Consider the following 25,224-nt stretch of genomic DNA (forward strand, 5'->3'; position numbering starts at 1 on the left):
AGGATTAATGACATCAAAAAAAGATAGTGCTTCAGAATCAACACTTTCATTGCCTCCTGGTGAAGAATTGAAAACTGGAGCAGAGAAAGATGGTAATATAATTTATAACTTCTATTTTCAAAAGTTAATTTACTGATTGAACTTCAAAATAATACAGTGATATAGCTTATATGAGGCTAAAGTTTAAAGTTTGTAAGGGAAGAACCATTACAGTAAAAATTTATCCTTGAAAATCCCCTAAGCAGCTCATAATAAAGTGTATATATATATATATATATACATACACACATATTTCTTTTGTATAAAATCCTGTGTTGTGATTCTTGTGTACACTTAAATTAGAGAATTACTGGACTAGATTAAGAGAATAAAAGGAAATTCCATAGTGTAGATGTCTTGATAAAAGCATTTAAAGTTGCCTTTAGCTGTCAAATCATTGGGGGAATAGAGCACAAATAGAAAATTCAAAAGTATTCCTGCTTGCCTTCAGGTTGACTCAGAACATTTTAATATTAAGCTTTTGTTACCTTAAAAACACATTAGTATGTTTTTTATATAAATAAGATGTGATTCTACTAACTCATCTTAAGTGAGAGGTGAGAGACGGTGGTTAGAATAGGCAGTTGGTCCAAGTTAGTGACATGACAGCACTCTCCTATATAAGATTGTCATCATATAGCGTGGATCCTTTGGATCCTTAAAACTGCTTGGGCGATAAAATCTTGTGTGTATGAACTACAGTATATTTTGATGAAATCAGGCGTTTAATTCAACACTAGTTAATCCACAACTGAGGAAGCTAAGTGGAGAGTTTCAGAAGGATTTACCTGGAAAAGCATCTCATTGGTTCACTTCTTATTTTCCACCCTCTGATGTATCCTTTTCCTGTACCATTTTAGTTACCCTGCTTGGATCCGTCAGCAGCTCTTCCTCTACATCTTCTTTGGAGCACAAACAGAGTCACTCCAAGAAACTGAATGCAAGTGGCAGCAACAAGAAGACAATGAGCAAAAGCCCTTCTGTCTCATCTAGAGCCAGTGCCGGTATCTATGGCTTTTTCAACCAGGCTTTCTTGGTGTTTTTTATCTTGGTTTGTTTGTAAGTAGATTTGCTCTTTTTAAGTGTGTAGAAGGAACCCTTTACTTCAGTCAGATTGAACTACCTGTCCCTTCCCTGTCTCCCCCGAGCCCCCCACCTCCCTCCCCTTCGTCAGCATACTCTGGATCTGTCTGCCTTTCCCTCGTGCTCCCGCCATTTTTTATTGTCTGGATTGACTTCTTCTCTTCCTCATGTATCTATGGACTCTAGCCCCTGTAAAGTTCACATTAGAACTTTATGATAGATCTTCAGACACTTGGAAACTATACGGTCTGTTCTCTTTCTTTACTTATCTCTTGTCTAATCGAAACCTAATAATAATAACTAACATGTCAATACATGTTATTTACTATTTCAGGTACTATTAAAGGAATTTTACATACCTTATTTCATTTAATTCCCAAAATAAACCTATGGAGTAGGTACTACTATGATCATCTTCAATTTATGAATGAGGAAACCGAGGCTTAGGGAGATTAGGCATTGGTGCAAAAGGCAGTTTCTAAGTGCACACCTGGGCTTCACCTGCAGGTCTGTCTGATGCTTTGCTGCTACCAGAGTCCGCCTCTGTCTCAAGTACCTTCGGCTCTTCTTCATGCTGTAGGGTCCCCAGACCCCTTCCAGCCTGCTAGTAGAGAGCTGAACCACTGCCTCTCAGTACAAGTCCAGTCTGAGGCTGCTCATGCAGTTTTGGTGACCACACTATGGTCATTGGCTCAAACAGAGCCTTACGCTAAGTCTCTTTGTTTTGTGGCTTGACATAGGACTTTACATTTATTTTCATTTAATTTAATGTTTGAATTTTTATCCCTCTGAATTTTGTTTTTTACATCTTGTGTATAGCTTTTTCACACACTTTTGTGTTATCTTCTTATTTAAAAAGCATGCTTTCTCTATTTTTAGCCAAGTCATTGTTTAAAACTGTGTAGGAGAGGTTGACAGTGATAACCTTTTTAACTTGCTGTGGAACCTGCATGATCCCATTCTGTCCACATTTCTTCAGTTATGTGTAAGGATATATAAAACACGTTTTCTTGTTGAAATCAACATATATATTGAATTTATTGCAGTTCAGTTATTTACCTGCATAGAAAGGAAATGAAGCCACTTTGGCATAACTTAGTTTTAATGAGCCTCATAGTAATTACTAGATTCTTTTTCTAGTACTTTTAGTACTTGTACTGAACCAATATTTTATTGTAGAAAATGTTCATGACAGGATTTTTATTTTTCTCTTTAAGGTACTTTATTGTATGGGGGAAAAAAACCCAAACAAACCCTCAGTAGTAACACTGATGTAATACAGTTAAAAGTTGAGGCCCTAAAAGTGGAGAACCTGGAAATTTTGCTTGAATATTTATTTTCTGAATAGATTCCTCTTCCCTTGAAACCAGTTTCTCTTTAATGCTGTGAGGAACAGAGGTGAAAAGATGCAGTGATGTAGCAATCCTGTTTGTCCTCATTTTATTTACATTTTAAGGCCCTCTTCATTTGGAATTTGGGCTTTTGACATTGACTTGATTTTAAAATTTATGTGTGGGTGTGGAATTATCTTTTTTACCCTTTATATAAGGTAGTTCTAGTGTGCCTACATACTTAACCTTTTTTTCTTTTTATAAATTTGAGGGGTTTGTGGACCTAAATAATAGTAGAGATGAAGAGAGTTAACAATTAGAGTGAGAAGGAGGTCCTTTTAAAAGGGGAGGGAGATGTGTGAGAGAAAGTCCGTGTTCCGAACCCCAGAGATGTTTCCTTGAGAAATTACTGCTAGAGTGAGTAGATACTCCACTTTCTCTGTAGGTTTGCATTTGGGGTAGATGTGGACTGCAGAGGGTGGACATTTTGGGGAAGCTAAGGACACAGGATTAAGGAGAAAGAGGAGCAGAAAGAAGGGATTGGGGGACGGGAGAGGCTGGGGAGGAAGGCTGTGAGCTCAGCCCCACTGTATGCCACGTTGACCTCGCTGTCCTTGGTCCATTGTCTGCAGACAGCGTGGGGACAGACGTGCGAGTTTCTGGTCACAGGGTCAGGGTTTTAAGTCAGGTGTGCCACCTACTCCCTGTGAACACCGTGTCTTCATTAATTCCTGAGTTTGTATCTTATCTATGATTATAATTCTCATGAAAAGCACTTTGTAAACTGTGAAGTGCTTGGGAAATGTTAGTTATTTTGAGGGCCAAGGACTTTTTAGTATACACTTGATCCAGACCTTCCTTCTGCCTGAGTTTGTGTTCCTCATTTGTTACCATGTTTTTAGTTTCTGCCTGTTAACAGTCTGACTTAACCCTCTATCCCACACCCTCACGCAGGGTTCCCTAGGCCTTCTCAGATGACAGCCACTCAAATCTGTTCACGCACTGATGGGAGAAGCCTCAGGGGCCTACCTCTTCTTTGTTATAATCGAACAGCTTTCAAGACAGTGTTTCTCCAGGACTTCTGATGTTCAGTAGTGGGAGTTTCAGGGTTTAGGTTTGAATCAAGGTCTGGGCAGGGAGCGCTTTTGTTTCTAATAAGGAAATCAATTTGGGGTAATTGGAATCTTACAGCAATTTCACTTTTAAATTATGTTTATGTATGTATCATTTACACTGAGTCCCACTGAACTACTATGATTCTAGCATTTTACTAGAATAGGGATTGGTGGACGATAGCCCATGGGGCAAATCCAACCTACCACCTATTTTTGTAAATAAAGTTGTATTGGAACATGTTGTGCCCGTTTTGTCTGTCTGCTTTCGTGCTACGACAGCAGAGTTGAGTAGTTGTGCAGAGTAGTGTGGCTTGCAAAGCCTAAAATATTTACTATGTGGCCCTTTACAGAAAAGGTGTGCTGACCTCTGTTCTAGTAGAGAGTGCCACCAGGAAGTCAGGATACAGTTGATACTTCACCAGGAATCAAGTGTAAGTTCCTGTGGCAATGACTGTCTCAGGAAACCCTTCAGATTTCTTTTGAGTAGCTTTACTTCACATGTGAGGAACACAACTGTAGATGCTGTGTATAAGGAAAGGCAGCATATATTGAAATCTCCAACTAACTAGACTGGTTAGAATAAACAGTAGTTTTTTGGCTTATGTGCTTTTTGAGTTTCCCTTTGTTTTTTCTCTTTTCCTGCCCCATCCTCTTCCCCAACCAACCCCAAAACAGGTTTGAATTCCTCAGCAACATCTGTAGCAAATAATGCACGCTGTGAAGGAGAACTCCACCTTGGAGATAGGGTGTTGGTGGTAGGCCAGAGAACTGGTACCGTTAAGTTCTTTGGGACAACAAACTTTGCTCCAGGTAACTCATCTGTATAGTCTCTGCTCAACTTGAATTCTTCAGATAACAAAAGGTTTAAAATTTTACATGTAAATAAAACTTACAGAGAATTCTTGATTAATAGTTCTTGTGGATGATAGCTATGGCACAGACAATGGGAAACATTGATTCAAATGCAGACTGTTTTTACTCAGGTTGATTGTTACTTATGAACTGTTCTTGCCATTTGTGTTTTAAATTGTCTAAAGTTAAAATTAGTTGTTAACTCTCCAGTTTTACTCTCACTGATTGCCAAGTGTGCTAAATAACAGAGAAAACATTTTAGAATTAGATTTGTGCTAAGCATAGTCTTTAAAATGAGTGGATAATGAGTTTACTGCATACAGCTTTTAACAGAGTGGCTTGGAGAGGAAAGCAAACAAAGCGGTTCAAAGGAAAATGAAAAACGTTTGCGTACTCTGGGATCTTAAAAATGCATGTTTGTGTATTTATATATTCATTCCAATCTAGACTTAACATTGTGTTTCCAAAAGTAAAGATTATCTTTCTTTTATGTTTTCAGTGATTGTAATTTCAAACAGAAGCCAGTTGAATAAAACCATGTTTGTGTTTTTAAATAGCAATATGCTGTTTTGACACATGGTGGCATTGCAGCATTTTAGGAAAAGGTTACCTAGAACATTGATTTTTTAAAAAAAGTTTGTAGCCTTCTGTCAAGAACTCTGAAGGATCTGAGATTTTACCCTATTTGCAAGTTAACAAGTTGGATTGCCATGGTTTCGTAGATGCTGGCAGAAGATGGTAGGCTCCTGGGTCAGCGATAGAGGACCTCAGTGCTCTCTGCAATAGTGGTAGCCAAAGTGGCAGCATTTTCTTCTGTTTCCTGAGCCCCAGTTCCCAGGGGGTGAGATAGGGAGGGCCAGGTGACACCTGTACACCCAGTGGTTTATGCTATAGGAGAGGAGCCCCGAGCTTAAGGAATATGAACCTTTGTACTAGACAGTAAGCATGCCTGTCTTTTGTGCCGGGGGAGACTCTGTCTCCATCCCCCAAGGCCATCTTCTCTACAAACATCCATGAAAAGACGGTCAGTGCCTCTGTCCATAAGGCCTGTAGAAACATGGAGAATTGTCTCCCAACACATTCTTGTTTCATTAGTACCATTTATAATTGCAGTCCAACTACTAATGGATTGGAGATGGGCTATATGTTTTATTATTCATTATCTCTCTTAGGGCACCAGGTAGTAATTGAGATTAGTTAGAATGTCCTTAATATGGTTCTCAAATAAAAACCTAGGAATCCCAAAGGTAGGTTATTTTTCCACAATCACCATGTCTCCTGAGTTACCTTTCTGTGGTTTTATTAAACAAGGCTTGAACGGTTTGTTTTGTTTGGATGCAGTTGTTTTAGGTTGACTTTTAATTTTTAAACTCCTAGTGTAGAGCATGTAGAAATTTGAAAAGTCAGAAGCAAATATAAAAGTTGGAAATTTTTCATTAAAGTCCTTCTGCTCTTTCAGAAAGAAGTAGCGTATATTTCTTGTGGCATCAGCATTTAGATCAATCAGTTCTATAGGACAGTGGTAATATCTAGGCTTCTTATAGATGATAAGATCTAGACCTGACAGAGGGCATGTTCAGCCCCTTCAGCATGTTTATCAGTGCCACCTCTGAAAGAAAGTTGCCATTTACATGGGAAGATGTCCATTCCTCACCACTACCAGACAGTATGCAGTCACTAGTGTTAACACTTGCCATAATGCCTTCCTGCTGTGTGCTACACACTTTCAGGAGTTACATGGTAAACATGTAGCAGTGATATGGTGTATTAAAATGGGAAAATGCAGAAATTATGTAGGAAAGCATCAAAGGCAGAAGGAAGTAAAACTTGGAAAATTATAACCGTGGCACTCAGAAATAACAACGGCAGCCAGAGTAACCCAGTTAGCGACATTCAGAAATGCGATGACTGAGCATTAGTATGGCTGAGCAGTGGGTTTGTACACCTCACTCTGTACCTGTGCAGGGTAGGACTGCTTAAGTATAAAAGACAATTATACGCATTACGTTAGTCTTTTCAACTCAAACTCCAATATCGGGAATGGACTCAGGTATCATCTTTTTGAATGAAAGAGGAAAAAAATTAAGAACTTCTAGATTGTCATTTTAGAGGTTATATAATTGACTCTTTGAACTATTAATCTGAAGGGAACAATATTTTTGTATTTTGTCATTTGTAATAAGTTTCTCAATATCTATATCCTTTTTTTTTATTTGATACTGATTCTAAGAGACCACATACAATTAACTATTGTATTCTCCTTTTAAAAAAAAAAAATGAGTGGACTGTCAGGTACTTTTAACTGAACTGGAGGTACCCTCATCCAGAGCCATTACTCTAGGAGTATATGTCCATTTATCTAATATTTGCCACACTAAAAGCAACCTTACTATTTTAATTTTATGCTCTCTAGAAAAGGAAATCCTATTACTCTCCTCAGAGTGGGCCCTTTTAAATACTTAAAAGCCTTTTAGAAAATTATTCCTATTAACTAACCTAAATCTTTTCATTTAGGTTAAAAATGATTTTTTTTTCCTTCCTGGGTGGGGAAAAAATGAAAGAAAAACAAGAGTCACCATGAAGTCTAGTCATATTTTCCATATTATTTTTGTCCCCCTTTAATTATTTCAGAACTGTTTGTGGTATTCTAATACTGGGAGAGTAAAATGAAAAGATTGCATATTCATTTTACGATTTATACATCTCAGTATCATGCTACACTGCTCTCAACTTAAACAGACCATACTACCGAGTTAAGGACAGTTTCTTATTGTAGCTTTTAGATATATTTTGGTCATACACTACTTGTATAATAGCTAATCCTTGCCAAATTTGTGTTTGTGCATTTTATCTTTCTCCCTTAATGTACAACTCTGCAATTATGCTTGTAAAATGTTTTTCTAGTTCATTTTTCAAATTTTGTTTTATAATTTTATCATTTGAAAGCTGAATGATCATGAGGATTTTGGTCATTTGTGAAAATGTTTAACCATCTAGACTTTGGGTTTGTATAATAGCATAACAATTTTGGATAAAGTGCAGATGCTTTTAAAATCCCATGTTCTTGTTCTAGGATATTGGTACGGGATAGAGCTTGATAAACCCCATGGCAAGAATGATGGTTCAGTTGGAGGTGTGCAGTACTTTAGTTGTTCCCCAAGATATGGAATATTTGCTCCTCCATCCAGGGTACAAAGGTGAGAAAAAAATGAAATTTACACTATTCACAAGAACTCTTTGTAATGTGCAGTGGGTTATAGTTAAGAGTCCCTAATTTTATATTAAAGACATGCACTGACTATAGCCCATGTCTTCTTTCAAGGGGTTAACCAACCACCTTCTTCAGAGGGAAGGCTCATGGAAAGCTAAATTTGCTTTGCTGAGGATTTGCAATTTTAAAAACCTCCTTTATTCCTCATTTGCAAACCCTGTGAGTATGTGTAGGCTATTAGGAGTGGTGTTTGCCGCTCAGAACAGTGAGAGCAGCAAGCTTAATCTGTCATGCAAACAAAAGTAAAAATGCTCTCTGATTGCTTCAGTCACATCCTAACTACATTAAATTTCCTGCCAGCAGGCACGCCATTCATTCTCCTACAAACCTAATGGAACCAAAATGGCTTTTTCCTCTGATTTCTTTAGTTTTCGAAAATAGATAGGCAGTAGATCTTTGGGGGAAGTGAAGCTTCAAGGATTTATATATAATATACCTCCCCGGTATTTCTTCTTAAGATAGTACACTATTGTACCAGCTCACTCTGGTTTTTAAAGAAACAGTTGAGCAGAAGTGAGTCCTCATGAAATTCCAGGTACTGTTGTGTGAAATGACTTAATGTGCTGAAAGAGGTTGGCTTGGTATGCTTTTCAGTGGATGGGAAATGGGATACTCATCTTTAAATAGGAAATAACATGTATGGTATAGTCACATTCATGAGAATAGATCTATGATCTCAACCTGGGAGTCCCATCTTGTTCCCTTCCAACTAGACTGTGTGACTGCCTCCTGGCAAATTTAACAGTTTTTAAATCCATTTTCTTTCTCACTTTGTTTTTCTTATTGAATAATTACATGTAATTTTTGTATTCTTTTCCTTCTTCTATGATGTACTTAGTATAATTCTTTTCTTATTATTTATGATTTTATAGCATTTAACGTATAATGCTTTGCAGTTTATAAAGTACCTTCAATTAAATGTTGTTTCATTTGATCCTAATAAGTATTTGGTCAGGTGAGCTGGAAAAGAATAACTACAGATGGTCCCTGACTTACAGTGGTTCAGCTTATGATTTTTTGACTTTATGATGGTGCAAAAATGATAAGAATTCAGTAGAAACTGTATTTCAAATTTTGAATTTTGATCATTCCCTGAGCTAGCGATGTGCAGTACAATATTCCCTCGAGATGCTGGGCAGGGCAGCAGCAACTCCCAGTCAGCCATGTGATCACGAGGGTGAACAGCCAATACATTTACGACCCTTCTGTACCAATACAAGCATTCTGTTTTTCACTTGAAGTACAGCATTCAATAAATTACATGAGACATTCAGCACTTTATTGTAAAATAGGCTTTGTGTTAGATGACTTTGCCCAGCTGTAGACTCATGAAAGTGTTCTGAGCACATCTAAGGTAGGCGAGGCTAAGCGATGATGTTCAGTAGATTAGGTGTATTAAATGCATTTTCAACGTAAGATGGGTTTATCGGGACGTAACCCCATTGTAAGTTGAGGAGGATCTGTACAAATAGTTATTGAGCATTTAGTAAGTGGTGGGCTCTGTACCATGTACTTCATGAATCTCCCCCAGGCTCAGTGAGGTATAAGGTAATATGATTATTCCTATTTTGCAGGTGAAGAAAAGTTACAAGAGATACAGTAGCTTTGCTAAAGTCATATAGCTACTGTAGGGGACGAAAAACTTGTCCTGTCTATGAATTAAACTGACAACACATAGATGAACAGGAGAAAAATCATGCACACTTATTAAATGTTAATTTTACATGCATGGGGGCATTACAGAAAGCAGTGAATGCCCAAAGTAGTGGTGAGATTGGAGAGTTTATAGACCATCTTAATAGGGGAAAGGGAGGGGGAGAACGGCCACTTGTGGGGGAGCAGATGATGTTAGGAAAGATTAGTGGGCCCTTAGGAAAATGGATGGGGATGTGATAGTCTGTGACAGTGTCTGTCTGGGTGTGGTATTAACTCCTCATCTTCTCTCCTGTGATGAGAGTCAGTCTTCTCTGCTTGATGAAACCCCCGGGAAGGGGATTTATGGCAATTCAGTTCTTTTTCGGGAAGATCTGTTTTAGGCAGATAAGGGGAGTTCAGAGAAAGCCTCTTCCTGCATTTGTTGATTCTCAAATGTCTTTAGCTCAAAATAATCCTTGCACCAGAGTGGCATGTTTTGGGTGGGGTATTTTGATCTCCCACACTAGTTAATGGTGGAGCTGGACTCAGCCCAGGTTTGTTATTTTGCTGTTGTTTTTTTCCTAAGCCCTTGCTTTTAGGCAGTTTGCTGGGGTTTTTTGGTAGTCATTTTATAAATGAAGAAAAAGAGGTAGTAGCTAGTGGCACTTACACGTGCTGGCACTGTTTTAAGTACTCTATATGTATTGTTTACTGCTCTGCAGCAACCCCGTGTGTCAGGTACTGCAGTTATCCCTATTTCACAGGTGGGGAAAGTAAGGCACAGAGAGGTTAAGTGAGTTGTGCAGTTGTGCACAGCTCCCAAGTGGAGATTTGAGCCCAGGTAGTCTAGTATCAGAATGTGTACTCTTAACCATTACCCTATAATGGTTAAAAGAGGCCCAGTGACTTTCTTTAGGACCTATATCTTATAAATGATTGATTTGGGAATAAAATCCATACTGAGTCACCAGTCAGTCTTCTGGGTTCTCATATTACTTAGAACGAATCTTCATTAACACATTGCTACAGTCTCTCATATGTTTTATTTGTCTCCTAGTCATGAGGCCTGGGGTTCTCCGTTTCATGTTTGATTACCCAAGGAACACAGTTTGGCATGTTGTGTGCACAGTAAATATTGATCAAATTTTGTTCAGCGTTTTTTATGCTGTAACAGCTTTCTTCTCTGTTATATTGTGAAGCCTCTTTCTCTCTCCTGGTTTTATCTTCTTTTTCTTGCTTTGTTTATGGAACACAACATTTTTTACTTTTTTTTGCCATCTATTTGGTCTTCTTTAAGGTGATTCATTTAAAAGCAGCCCCCTCATCTTAGAAGAAGCAGGGCTCTCTCTCTAAATGAACTGCTGTCTCTATCCAGCTGTCTTCCTGTCATCTTCTGATTGTCTCATTCATCATCATCGAATACTATTAAGTGTCTTTTAGCACTTTGTGCTGTGCTAGGCGTTCTATAAGTAAATAAAACAGACATGGTGCCTGATTTTGAGGAGCTTCTAATTTAAACCAGCTTTGGAGCTCTTTAAAGATAACACTGATCTTCAAGAAGGAAGAATTTTAAACTAGGGACTCCTGAGAGAACAGCCAATCACATAGTGACCAATCACAACCTCACCTTGCATTGCACTCCTCCCCAGATTGTAGCTGGCCTTTTAAAAATTTTTTATTTTAATAGTTCCATTAAAAAATGTGCCCCCTGTCCCAGAATGCACATGTTACTTTCCTCTGCTTGAAAGGCTTTCTACTATCACCCAAGTATCATCTAGTTAATGCTTTTTCTTCTATTAACTTATATATCAACCAATATTACTTTATAGAAATTCTAAGACACTGACTGGATCTAATCTTTCTCTCTCTCTCTCTGTCTATTTTTTGCTCAAGTGGTTTTTATCAGCATAGCATTAATTTTCTTATTCTTAGCTCCTACCATTACATACTTATTACTAATGAACTGATCACTTTTAGAATTAAGTTCTCAACTCTCCATCACAGCTTAATTCAAGTATCTGTCCTCTTCATCAAGTCATATTCTTTGCATTCATTAGTCTCTCATTGATTGCTGTATGTTATGTAACTTGTGAAAATGATGCATGTGAATTGCAAGATGAAATTGCAAATATTGTAAGAGTTGCAGGATCTCTTTATGGTAACAAAGTGTGCTGGTACAAGTGATTGATAGAATGAAGACTGCAGATTTAGGTCAGTAAACAATTGGAAGAAAATGAGACTGTTATAGGATTGGCTTTTTAAAAATAAAGAATGATTTGAGTATCAAAAAAACAGACCTATCGGGAACGTGACCCTTATGATTGTGCTTAGAGTCAAGTATAAAATAAAACATGTTGAATCGTATTAGCCAGTTTTATCAGAAAAATCCCATATGTACACAGACTCAGCTGATGTGTTTTCAATGTAAAAATGTGGTGTTTTTACAGTTATAACCTAACATTTGTTAAATTTAACATAAAATAAAATTTTCACATTTTTTAGTTTCATCTTTGAAAATAAAGCTCCAAAGAAGCAAAGTCAGGCCCCTATTTGAAATGAGTTCATCTGAAGTTGACTTTCTCTGTACTTACTATGCTTATATAACAAGGACCTCTTCTGTCTGATTATTGCCTCTCTGTGGTGCTAGATTGAAGTTCATCCCTGGCTCATGATAGATGCTTGGTAAATGCTTGTCGAACGAGTGAAATAAGAAATAACCATTGGTGTGAAACCCTCAGTTAAGCACCAGTCTTAAATCTGAAGACCAGCTACTTCTAATGAGGTTTGCATTACTTGGTTTATTCACAGGGTAACAGATTCCCTGGATACTCTTTCAGAAATTTCTTCAAATAAGCAGAATCATTCTTATCCTGGTAAGATTACACAGTTTTATGTTCCTAATAATTATTTCTTTGGGTTTTTTTTTTATTTCTTTGCTTTTATTCATTGAAAAATTTTTATTGTAAAGTATATATGTATACAAAAGAGTATATGAAATATATTTGTATAGTTCATGTAATCATAAACAACACCTATTACCCACCCCATAGCCAAAGATGGTGATTACCTGTATGTCCTATAGAAACCCCTGAGTATCCCCCGAGTCTCATCTGCCTCCCTTTTCGTATACTCTGTCTTCAGGTTATGCATCTTGAATTTTATGTTAATTATTCCCTTGATTTTCTTTATGTCTATCCCCCATAGATAGATATGTCAATAAATAATATATGTTTAGTTTTTATTTTTAACATCTTTATTGGAGTATAATTGTTTTGCATTGTTGTGGTAGTTGCTGCTGTATAACAAAGTGAATCAGCTATACATATACATATATCCCCATATCCTCCTCCCTCTTGTGTCTCCCTCCCAGCCTCCCTATCCCATCCCTCTAGGTGGTCACAAAGCACTGAGCTGATCTCCCTTTGCTATGCAGCTGCTTCCTACTAGCTATCTGTTTTACATTTGGTAGTGTATATATGTCAGTGCCACTCTCTCACTTCGTCCCAGCTTACCCTTCCCCCTCCCCGTGTCCTCAAGTTTAGTTTTGATTGTTGTTTGCTATGTTATTTAGTGTTCCATTAAAATACATTATTCATTCTATATTTGATGGATATTTGGGTTATATCCTGTTTTTAACTATTAGAAACTATGCCATTGTGCACATTTGCAAAAGTTTCTCCAGGATTGCCAGGCATGGGATATCCATATCTTCAGTCTTCCTGGGTATGCCAAACTGTTCACATGGGCAGTGGATGAGAGCCTCTGTCACTCGTCACCTCACCAACAGTAGTCTTGTTTGCCCATCTCATGGGTGTAAATGGTATCTCCTTGTGGTTTTAATTTGCATTTTTCAGATTACAAATGAGGTTGGGCCTGTTTCCATGTTTATGGACCACATACATTTCCTCTTCTACCATGTGCCTATTCACGTCTACTGCCCATTTTTCTTTTGGTTGGTTTGTTTTTATCTTATTAATTTGTAGGTTTCTTTATATATTTTGGACACTAATATTTTGTCAGTTCTGTTTGTTGCAAATATCTTTCCCAGTTTTTGACTTGTCTTTTGCCCCCCACCCCCTTCCTCTTTTGGCATCTTTTGATGAGCAGAAGTTTTTAATTTTTAAGTAGTCAAAATAGCAAACCATTATGTTTTTGCATGTTTTGTGACTTGTCTTTTCATTGTCTTAACAGTGTCTATCACAGAGCGGAAGTTTTTAATTTTAATGAAGTCCAAGTTATCAATTTTTTCTTTCACGACTTGTGCTTTTGGTGTTGTATCAAAAATGTCACCACCAAACCCAAGGGTACTGTGATTTTCTCCTATGTTATCTTCTAGAAGTTCTGTAGTTTTGTGTTTTACATTTATATCTATGATTCATTGAGTTATTTCTTGTGAAAGGTGTAAGTCGATGTCTAGATTCATTATTTTGCATGTGAATGTTTAGTTGTTCCACCATATTTGTTGAAAAGGCTATCCTTTCTCCATTGAATTGGCTTTGCTCTTTTGTCAAAGATCAGTTGACTGTGTTAGTGTGGGTCTGTTTCTGGGCTGTCTGTTCTGTCCTGTTGATCTGTTTGTCTTTTTCTTTTGCTAATACCACACTGTCTTGATTACTGCAGCCGTATAGAAATTCTTCAAGTTCAGTAGTGGACTTTGATCTTCTCCCTCAATGTAGTGCTGGTTATTCTGGGCTTTTTGCCTTTCTATATAAACTTTACAGTGTGTTTGTTGATGTCTACAAAATAATTTGCTGTATTTTGATTGGGATTACATTGAATGTATAGATGAAATTAGGAAGAACTGATGTCTTAACAGTATTGAATTTTCCTATCCATGAACATGGAATGCTTGTCCATTTATTTAGATCTTTGATTTCTTTCATCAGAGTTTTATAATTTTCCTAATATAGGTTCTATACATGTTTTATTAGATTTATACTTACCTGTTTCTTTCTTTCTTTTTTTTTTTTTGGTGTTGATGTAAGTGGTATTGCTTTATAGTAATTCTTTTTACTTTGTATCAGCCTTCTGGTGGTTAAGTACTTGCCTAAAAAATCTTTTTCTAGCCATTGCCTTAATCTTTCTATGTTCTCTTGTTTTTGGAATATCTTCTAAATAGAATATAACTGGATTTTACTTTTTTTAAAAAGAGACAACCTTTGTCTTTTAATCTGAGTTTCACCTATTTGCATTCATTGTAATTAGTAATATATTTGGATTTATTTATGTTATTTATTTGTTTTCTAATTTTTCAACTTTTTTGTACTTAAATGTTTTTCTTTCTTGACTTCATTCTGGTTATATTGCTACCCCCTCTTTTTTCCATTTAATTTTCTACTTGTATAAAAATTACATTCTATGAATATGCTTCTTAGTAATTACTCTAGGTACTTTGACATACATACTTAGCAAAGCCTAAAGTTAATCATTATGTTTACTCTTTCTCAAATAATAGGAAATCCTTAGAAACTGAGTTTCTATTTTGTTTCCCTCACAAATTTCACATTAGTATAATAGTTTTTATATAATTGATATTTATTTAATTTGCTCATACGTATCAATATTTACCGATATCTTTCGTCATTAATCCTCAGAACTTACACTTGAAATCATTTTGTTTCTACCTCATCTATATTCTTAAATATTTTTTTTAGAAAGGGTCTATTGGTAGGAAACTCAGTTTTTGTCTGTCTTTTCTAATGATAGTTTTACTGAGTTAAAGTAAAAATTGGTGCAATTTTTATTATAGTTTGAAAGCTGTTTTCTCCCTGCACATTGACAATATAAATTCTTCTGCTTTCTGTCTTCTGTCAAATTTTTGAGAAATCACCTATCAGTCTGTCTAATCCATACCGTTGTAGGTGGTTTATCTTTGCTTTTTGACTGCTTTTAAAGATCTTCTCTATTTCCTTTGTGTTGTACAGTTTTGCTATGATTATGTCTAGGTGGAGATTTCCCCTTGTTTATTCTGTTTGGCATCTTGGGTCTTCCTGGATCTCGGAATTAGTATCTTTGATTAATTCTGTAAAATTCTTGCCCATATACTGAAAATATTTCTTCCTTCATGCTCTTTATTATCTCCTTCCAAAACTCTGATGAGTAGTATAGTCCACTTTTTCACTTTCCCATGCCTCATTCATATTTTTCACAACTTTGTCTCTCCAGACTGCATTCTGGATATCTTCAGAGTTATCTTTCTGTTTCTTGATTCCTTCTTCTGCTATGTTTATTCTACTGCCTAATTCAGCCGCAAAGTTTTTTAATTATAAATTTTTCATTTTTTTTCTTTTTGCAAGTCTGTTTGGTTGTTACTTATTGTCACTTATTCTTTCCTCACATTTTCAAGTTTTTCTTTTATGCTATTAAACATTTTAAATATTGTTACTTTTTATGTTTAATAATTCAATATCTGAAGTCTTTGTGAGTCTGACTCTGCCATCTGTTTCTGTTGAGCCTAACTTGTGGCACCTTCTTTCCTTGTGAATTTTGTAACTTATTGTTGTGAAATGCTTATTTTACTTAGAGTTTAATGTATGGGAATTCTTTTAAGCCTGGGTTGATGCCTCTTGAGAAGATTATACAGGCGTATCTTGTTTTATTGTGCTTTGCTTTTTTTTGCTTCTCAAATACTACGTTTTTTACAAATTGAAGGTTTGTGGCAACTCTTCATTGAGCAAGTCTGTTGGCGCCATTTTTCCAACAGCATTTGCTCACTTTATGTCTCTGGGTCACATTTCGGTAATTCTCACAATATTTCAAACTTTTCCGTTATTATTATGTTTGTTATGGTGTATCTGTGATCGGTAATCTTTGATGTTAGTATTGTAATTGTTTTGGGGCGCTATGAACCACGTCCATATAAAATGACAGACTTAATCGATAAATGTGTATGTTCTGACTGCTCCACCAACTGGCTATTACCCCATTTCTTTCCCTCTCCTTGGGCCTCCCTATTCCCTGAAACTCAAAAATATTGAAAGTAGACCAACTAATAACCCTACAATGGCCTCTGAGTGAAAGGAAAAGTTGCATGTCTCTCACTTTAAATCAAAAGCTGGAAATGATTAAGCATAGTGAGGAAGGCATGTCAAAAGCAGAGATAGGTCAAAAGCTGGCCTCTTGTACCAAACAGTTAGCCATGTTGTGACTGCAAAGGCGCAAAGTTCTTGAAGGAAATCAAAAGTGCCACTCTGGTGAATGCACAAATGGTAAGAAACAGCCTTATTGCTGATACAGAGAAAGTTTTAATGGTCTGGACAGAAGATCAAACCAGCCACAGAATTCCCTGAAGCCAAAGCCTAATCCAGAGCAAGGCCCTGACTTTCTTCAATGCTATGAAGGCTGAGAGAGGTGAGAAAGCTGCAGAAGAAAAGGTTTGAAGCCAGCAGAGGTTTGTTTATGATGTATAAGGAAAGAAGCCATCTCCATAACCTCAAAGTGCAGGGTGAAAGTAGCAAGTGCTGATGTAGAAGCTGCAGCATGTTATCCAGAAGATCTAGCTAAGATCATTAATGAAGGTGGCGCCACTACACAGTGGGTTTTCAATGTAGATGATACAGCCTTCTACTGGAAGAAGATGCCTTCTAGGACTCTCATTGCTGGAGAAGAGAAGTCAGTGTGAGGCTTCAAAGGAGAAGCTGATTTTCTTGTTAGTGGCTAATGCAGCTGGTAAATTTAAGTTGAAGCCAGCGCTCATTTATCATTCTGAAAATCCTAGGGCCTTTGAGAATTATGTTACATTGGGACTTCTCTGGTGGCACAGTGGTTGAGAATCCACCCGCCAATGCAGGGGACATGGGTTCTAGCCCTGGTCCGGGAAGATCCCACGTGCCCCGGAGCTACTAAGCCCATGGGCCACAACTACTGAGCCTGCGCTCTAGAGCCCGAGAGCCACAAGTACTGAGCCCGCGTGCCACAACTACTGAAGCCTGTGTGCCTAGAGACCGTGCTGCGCAAAAAGAGAAGCCACTGCAATGAGAAGCTCGCACGCTGCAACTAGAGAAAAACCGCATGCAGCAACAAAGACCCAACACAGCCAAAAATAAATTAAAAATAAATAAATAAATTTATTTAAAAAAAAGAATTATGTTATATCTACTCTGCCAGTGCTCTGTAAATGGAACAATAAAGCCTAGAGGACAGCACATATATTTACAACATGGCTTACCGAATATTTTAAGCTCACTGTTGAGACCTACTGCTCAGAAAAAAAAAGATTCCTTTCAAAATATTACTGCTCATTGACAATGCACCTGGTCACCCAAGATCTCTGATGGAGATGTACAATGCGATTAATGTTGTTTTATGCCTGATAACACAACATCCATTCTGCAGCCTATGGGTCAAGCAGGAATTTTGAGACTTCCAACTCTCAGTATTTAAGAAATAATTTTTCGTAAGGCTACGGCTGCTATAGACAGTGATTCTTCTGATGGATCTGGGCAAAGTTCATTGCAAACCTTCTGAAAAGGATTCACCATTTTAGGTGCCGTTAAGAATATTCGTGATTCGTGGGAAGAGGTCAAAATATCAACATTAATGGGAGTTTGGAAGACGTTGATTCCAACCCGCATGGATGACTCTGAGGGGTTCGTGACTTCGGTGGAGGAAGTACCTGCAGATGTGGTAGAAATAGCAAGAGAGCTAGAAATGGAGCCTGACGATGTGACTGAATTGCTGCAATCTCAGTAAAACTTGAACAGATGAGGTATTGCTTCTCATGGATGAACGAGGAAGGTGGTTTCTTGAGATGAAATCCACTCCTGGTGAAGACGCTGTGAAGATTGTTGAAATGACGATAAAGGATTTAGAACATTACATAAACTTAGTTGATACAGCAGTAGGCTTTGAGAGGATTGACTCCAGTTTTGAAAGAAGTTCTACCGTGGGTAAAATGCTATCAAACAGCATTGCATGCTACATCGAGAAATCATTTGTGAAAGGACGAGTCAGTCGATGTGGCACACTTCACTGTTGTCATGTTTTAAGAAATTGCCACAGACACCCCAGTTTTTAGCAAGCACCACCCTGATAAGTCAGGACCCTCCACCAGCAAAAAGATTGTGACACCGAAAGCTCAGATGATGGATAGCAGTTTTTAGCAATAAGGTATTTTTTAATTAAGGTATGTGCATTTTTTTTTTGGGACATAATGCTACCACACACTTAATAGACTACAGTATAGTGTAAACAACTTCTAGATGCACTGGGAAACCAAAAGATTTGTGACTCGTTTTGTTGAGATATTTGCTTCATTGTGGTGGTCTGGAACCGGCCCTGCAATCTCTCTGAGGTATGCCTGTGTTTACTTCTGCCAGTTGCCTAGAGGCACTGCCAACTTTAGTTCACGTTCTCTGCAATGTTGTTGTTGTCTTTATATTACACAGATAAAATGAATTTGGCTAACGATCACAAATTTTGAGGGGAGAAAATTTTGCTTTCTGTACAGTGGAGTTGACACAGCCGCTTTCCTTTGTGTTCATCTGAGTGGTGCTTCATTTTGTTTCTCATTTAACTTTACACTGAGGATGAGCTGCTTGGGACCCTCGCTTTTGTTAGGGCCCCATCCATCTTCGCAGGCCCCAGCTTCTCTGGAGGGCAGTGTAGTCCTGGGGTACAAGGTGGTTAGATCGCTGTGGGGGAAACCTTTCATGGTTTCTCTTTTTGGTTTTTGGCCTCTTTGGAATTGTGCCACTTGTATGAGGTCAACAGTATTTTTAAAAAAAATTATAGTTGTTTTATACTTGTTTTATTATACTTGCTTCATTCAGGAGATTCATTCAGCACATCTGGTGTGCCATAACTGCCAGAACTGGAAATCCCATTCTTTTTTAAAAACATCTTCTAAAAAATTTACCTTTTGTGAAGTCTTTTTCTTTTTTTTTTTTGATAACTCTGTCATTTGGGGATGCCAACAATCATAAGCTCTGAAATTCATTGTTCAGAATTTTATAAATGGGGTATATTTAGTGATAGTGTTTTTTTAAACCATTTTTATCCTTTTATTTTTTTAATACGATTTATCAAGATTATAATATTTGAGAGTAAAAAGACTAAGCTTTATCAATGTATAATTTGATTCCATTCGGTTTTCAGGAAAGTTTATAATAAAAACCTCCAAAAGTAATGTCATGATCTTAACTTATTCATGTAGTGCATAGTTTGATGAGAAAGGTAAGGTAACAATCATCAAGAAATCTAAACTCCAGTTACATTCTATATGCACTTATTTTCTTTGCCTTCTGTTTCCAAAGAAACACTTGGTAAAATAGAACGTCTGTAGAAGAAATGATAAAAGATAACTTTTAACAAGGACTGTGAATTTGTGATTTATTTTTTTCCTCATCTCACCTTAACTTTCATATTTAGGTTTTAGGAGAAGTTTCAGTACAACTTCTGCTTCTTCCCAGAAAGAGATTAACAGAAGAAATGCTTTTGCCAAGTGAGTATTAAGAAGATTTAGAAAAACACCTTTCAAGATGAACATGGCAAGATTCTGTGAAGAAATAAAAGTGGGATTTTGTATCTTTTACATTGCGTGGTAGAATTTTAACACTTAGGAGAAAAGGTGTGATGAGTGGGTCAGTGAGAAGAGTTCTTCCTCCCTCCTTTGCAAGCTCAATTAAAAATGTCACCAGTGACTAAAAGTAGTATACGGAATATATTTTCAAAGAGGTTTAGTACTGTTAATAAAAGTTGGAGGAATTTACATTCTGTGTTATCATTGAATAGGGTGGACTGATTTTAAACTCTGTTTACTTGATTAGTCAGAGAATTGATTTAATATTTTGGGAAGTCCATAAAAGAAATGTCAGGCCTATTTGCATAAGGTAATCTTACTATTATTTTAAAAAAATACTCCCACTTCCTCTTGTAGAATATACTGCTCCCTTTCTCGTTGTTGTTGTTTCTTTGTAGAGAGAATCTCCTTTTCTCTTTTTCATTTATATTCTATTTATAGACCTCAGACCCAGTTTACTCCCCCTATTAATTTTCTGAGACGTTTAGGAACTTTTTTACTTTTTGAGGAATATGAGGCTCTTCTAGGCTGATTAGGTTAAGGAGGTGTTTTTTTTTTTTTTTTTTTTAACATCTTTATTGGAGTATAATTGCTTTACAATGGTATGTTAGTTTCTACTTTATAACAAAGTGAATCAGTTATACATATACAGATGTTCCTGTATGTCTTCCCTCTTGCATCTCCCTCCCTCCCACCCTCCCTATCCCACCCCTCTAGGTGGTCACAAAGCACCGAGCTAATCTCCCTGTGCTATGCGGTTGCTTCCCACTAGCCATCTGTTTTACGTTTGGTAGTGTATATATGCCCATGCCACTCTCTCACTTTGTCACTTGTTTTGTTTTTTTTAATTTTAAATCCTTCCAATTAATCTATGAACAATGCCCTGGGGGAAAAACGTCTAGCTGAGTAGGGAAGTGCACTAGTTGTGGGGCCCTAGAAGCCACTAGGAATCATAGCCCATGCAAGAGAACTTGACGATCACATGAGCAACAGGCCAGTAGTTTATATAATAATCTGGCATGAAGTTATTGGAAGGTCTGGCAAAGATCTGAGGTTTCACTTGAGAACCCTGACGGGTCCTGAGGCACTGTTACGTACTGTTTAGCAGAGTTGGGTGGGTTTGGTTTTGTTTTCTCCCCTTCCTCAAAACCTCTGCCAATTCTGAGATTTTAAAATTGGTCTCCTCACTTGAGTAGCTGAAAGAGTTTAAGGGCAATAACTTTATGCTCCAGTTTATTGAATATATTCAAGAGTTCTTAGGCAGAATGGAAGAAATTACTAAGAAGAGGCAAGCAGGATATAAAGGATTTTGAAGGGGGAAAGGTATCAAAATCAGTGTCAAGATGTTGGTGAGTGGAAGAACATGATACAGAGAAGTGCGGGAAGGAGAGAGAAATCTGAACCGTGAGAATTATACAGCAGGTATGGATATGTACAGGATGATCTGTTGACATGAGAAGGAAATATCAGTACTTCTGTTGGTTTTCTTTGAAAATAAAAATAAATGAAGCTTTACTGATACTTCTACAGATTGACACTAGTACCTGTTTTAAAAAAAATAAACATACTCTTATTGAGGATATATAATCAATTTAGAACTTATTTATTTATCTTTTACTTAAACACTATGTGACCAGATGTTTGGTGATCAGTGTTATAAGAAACAAAAGAAAGACTTTAGGTGTTTAGACTTTAGGTCCTAGGAAACCTGTCCCTGATCTCAGGGGTAAGAAACATTGTAGTGATTGGATGACCTTCTGCTGAAGTGACAGAGTTGATTGCATATTGTGCTGTTTTTAATCTGGAAGCATGATGTATTCTGAAGAATGTGGGTTAAAAAAATGAGTTTATTGACATTTATCAAACCCTGTGCCATTTTCTTGTCTATTTGTATGGAAATAAAAGATACTTCCAGAAGAAACATGGAAAATATAGTCAGAGATGATGAAAACCCCTGGGTAAGAAACTGGAAGGAATTGGGGCAAAGAGCATGTTTGCAAAAGAGGGCTGAGGAAAGGGAAGCAGCAGCCGGCTGCGCCGTTTTTGAGAAAGAGCAGACGTGCTTCTCCAGTTGGCTTATTGGGGTGGTGGTGATGAACACCTTCGTTCAGAGGAAAAAATGATGGAGGGGGTGTTGGAAGCAATTCTTCTGTCTTCAGAATTCTTAGTATATCTAATACCAAGCACGGGGGTAATAAACACGGGGAGCTTGAGATGTTAGCATAGGCGTCACTGCCACCTGGTAGGCACAGGCATCCTCTCTCACACCGTCTGCATCCAGCCTGGGATCTGTAGCTCACCTGTCGCTACATCTCATCTCCATCATTACCAACTTAGCTTCTCCCCGTGTTTTCAGAGTGCATCTCCTGAGAGTCTCCATTGGGTCCTCTCTGTGGAACCTAGCCTGTCCACATGATGTATTTGGCCAGCTCAAATTTGAATGTCTTTGGGTAGAACTCATATAACCCAGTTGGCTGCAGGTTCCATCATTTCACGTCACATGTTCTCATTTTCTGCCTGTCCCGTAAAGCTTTTGAATTCTCAAATGCGGAATGAAGTCCAGATTCATTGGCATAGCATGTACAGGCCTGCCTGTTTCTCTGGACTTATCTCTCATGGTAAAATCCTCACAAGTGACAATTTGCTAAACTCTCTGCGCTGTTCAAAAAAAAATTTTTTTAAGTTATACATAATATATTTTGCTCCCATGACTATGTCTGCTTCCCTTTTCTGTCTGCTCATCTGTCAGATTTGTTCAAGTGTCACTTCCTCACTGAAGTGTCTTCCCTGGGACCTTGAGTGAGGATAGATTTCTCCCTCTTTTGTGCCCCTTCTGCTTTGCACACGTCTTTATTGCAGGATCTGTAAGGTTTTACAGATTACTATGCACAAGTTCCTGGAACCTAGCTCTGGACTGCCGTTTCATAGGTGATCCGTTAATGTTCTTGAATGAGTAAGCAACGCTCTCAAATGTAGTGTAATTTATAAATTTCTCACTTCCCTGGGCTTTCAGAGCTTTGACATAACTTGAATCAAATCATTCTTATTGGAATGTTAAATCTTTACCCAAACTATTAAGTTTTGGCTTGGATATCGAGTTCATTTATTACTTATTTCTTTCTTTAAAATTTTTTTGATTATGAAAGTAGGTTGGACAAAATTTGAAAAAATTACAACAAACTAAATGCAGATAAAGATCATCTGTAATTTTATCACCTAGATGAGATTATCACTGTTAGCATTTTGTCATATACTTCTCCAACTTTTTTCTAATGCATGTATCTGAATTTTTAAGCAGAGTTGGACAAATCATACTCTATATACTCTGAAAGATTTTCCCCTTAACATATCCCATAATAAGAATTTTATTATTATTCTTTAATAATTTTACGCAGTGTGACTTTCGCAGTGTTTTTAAAGACTGTGCTGTGCTGTGATATGAAACATTTTTATGGCATGATGATATGTGAAAAAAAACATATTAACTAATAGTAAATGCCATACTTTTTAAACGCATGTCCATCTCCCTCCCTCCCCACCCATGTATGTCTGTGTGTGTGTTCAGATGAATAGCTTTATTTTTTTCTAGTTCTTTCTCTTTTTTAATTTATGCATTTAACTCTTTAATCTCTTGGGGATTTTTAAAATATATAGTGTGTGGTAAGAATCATACTCTTTTCCAAATAAATGACCAAGTTTTACAGCATTCCTAATTAGAATGTTCACTCCTTTCCCACTGATTTGAAGTTTTACTTCTTATCACATATGAAATAATTACATGTATTTTTCTAAAACATCTTCTCTGTGTCATTTAAAAGTACATTATTATGCCAGGGCCACATTGTTTTTGGTTTTTTTTAATCTATTTCTTGGCTGCGTTGGATCTTTGCTGCTGCATGCAGGCTTTCTCTAGTTGCGGCAAGTGGGGGCTACTGTTCGTTGCGGTGCATGGGCTTCCCTTTGTGGTGGCTTCTCTTGTTGAGGAGCATGGGCTCTAGGCATGCGGGCTTCAGTAGTTGTGGCACGCAGGTTCAGTAGTTGTGGCTCACGGGCTCTAGAGCGCAGGGTCAGCAGTTGTGGTGCACGGGCCTAGTTGCTCCGCGGCATGTGGGATCTTCCCGGACCAGGGATCAAAGCCGTGTCCCCTGCATTGGCAGGCAGATTCTTAACCACTGCGCCACCAGGGAAGTCCCCACGTTGTTTTAATTATTGTAATTTTATAATTTAACATAATGGCAATGTAAATTTTGCCGTATTATTATTTTCCAACCTTTTCTTAATTATTAATACCCATTGCGGTTGTGAGCAAGAGCCTGGCCTTTGTGCTTGACAACCTTGGATCTGAACCCCAGCTCTCCTCTTTACCATCTCTCTGACCTTAGGCAAATAGCTTGATTTTTCTTAGCCTCAGATTCCTCACTGGTTTGGGTGAGGTTGGATGAGATAATATATGTGAAGTGTTTGGCACATAGTAAGTGCTCAGGAAATGATAGATACTGTCATTATGTGAAATTCAGAGTAATTTCATCAGGTTGCAAAAAAAATATCATTTTGGGGAGGATTCATATATATATATGTTTCTATCCAGGAACAAAGCTTTTTCATTTTTCTTTTGTATATTCTTCAGTAAAGATTTATACTTTTCTTACAGGTATTATGTATTTCTCTGTTAACTTTGTATTTGTGCATTTGACGTGGTAAATAATATTTTTTTCCATTACATTTTATTTATTTATTTTTAAAATTTTATTTATTTATTTATTTATGGCTGTGTTGGGTCTTCGTTTCTGTGCGAGGGCTTTCTCTAGTTGCGGCAAGTGGGGGCCACTCCTCATCGCGGTGTGCGGGCCTCTCACTATCGCGGCCTCTCTTGTTGCGGAGCACAGGCTCCAGACGCGCAGGCTCAGTAGTTGTGGCTCACGGGCCTAGTCGCTCCGCGGCATGTGGGATCTTCCCAGACCAGGGCTCGAACCCGTGTCCCCTGCATTGGCAGGCAGATTCTCAACCACTGCGCCACCACGGAAGCCCCCATTACATTTTATAACTAGGATTTATCAGATGTGGCATAGGACAGGCTTTGGACCCCAGTTTTCCTACCCATAAAATTAGAGTGCTCTTCCTTTCTCCAGGGTCGTTAATAGGAAGAAATGAGACACGGTGTGTGGTAGTGTATTTAAAAATACGGAGAGTGAAATAAAATAGAAAACGAGCAGGACGCAGACTCTGCTCACAGTCGGGCTCCCTGCGGTTTTGGTAACAGGTTCCGAGTTGTCTCTGCTGTGGGGCTGGGGGAAGGGTTTCTCTTGGAGGAGAGGTGGCGTGGACGGCGGGTTGAAGGCTCCACTGGTGGTGGTGGTTTCTGGATGACTGTTTTGGGAG

General features: G+C 37.7%; 1 protein-coding gene across 5 annotated transcripts in view; it reads left to right on the forward strand.

Annotated features, from left to right (window-relative positions):
• CLIP4 (CAP-Gly domain containing linker protein family member 4) overlaps nucleotides 1-25,224 on the forward strand; it is a 113,166-nt gene that overhangs the window by 80,538 nt on the left and 7,404 nt on the right. For all 5 annotated transcript variants that reach the window (XM_068564244.1, XM_068564242.1, XM_068564241.1 and 2 more), the window contains 6 exons: nucleotides 3-92; nucleotides 900-1,043; nucleotides 4,244-4,378; nucleotides 7,494-7,617; nucleotides 12,135-12,199; nucleotides 19,695-19,767. In XM_068564244.1, coding sequence (XP_068420345.1) covers nucleotides 3-92; nucleotides 900-1,043; nucleotides 4,244-4,378; nucleotides 7,494-7,617; nucleotides 12,135-12,199; nucleotides 19,695-19,767 — 631 coding nt within the window. The remainder of the gene's footprint in view (nucleotides 1-2; nucleotides 93-899; nucleotides 1,044-4,243; nucleotides 4,379-7,493; nucleotides 7,618-12,134; nucleotides 12,200-19,694; nucleotides 19,768-25,224) is intronic.

Source organism: Eschrichtius robustus, chromosome 15, assembly GCF_028021215.1.
Source record: "Eschrichtius robustus isolate mEscRob2 chromosome 15, mEscRob2.pri, whole genome shotgun sequence".
Taxonomy (NCBI): Eukaryota; Metazoa; Chordata; class Mammalia; order Artiodactyla; family Eschrichtiidae; genus Eschrichtius; species Eschrichtius robustus.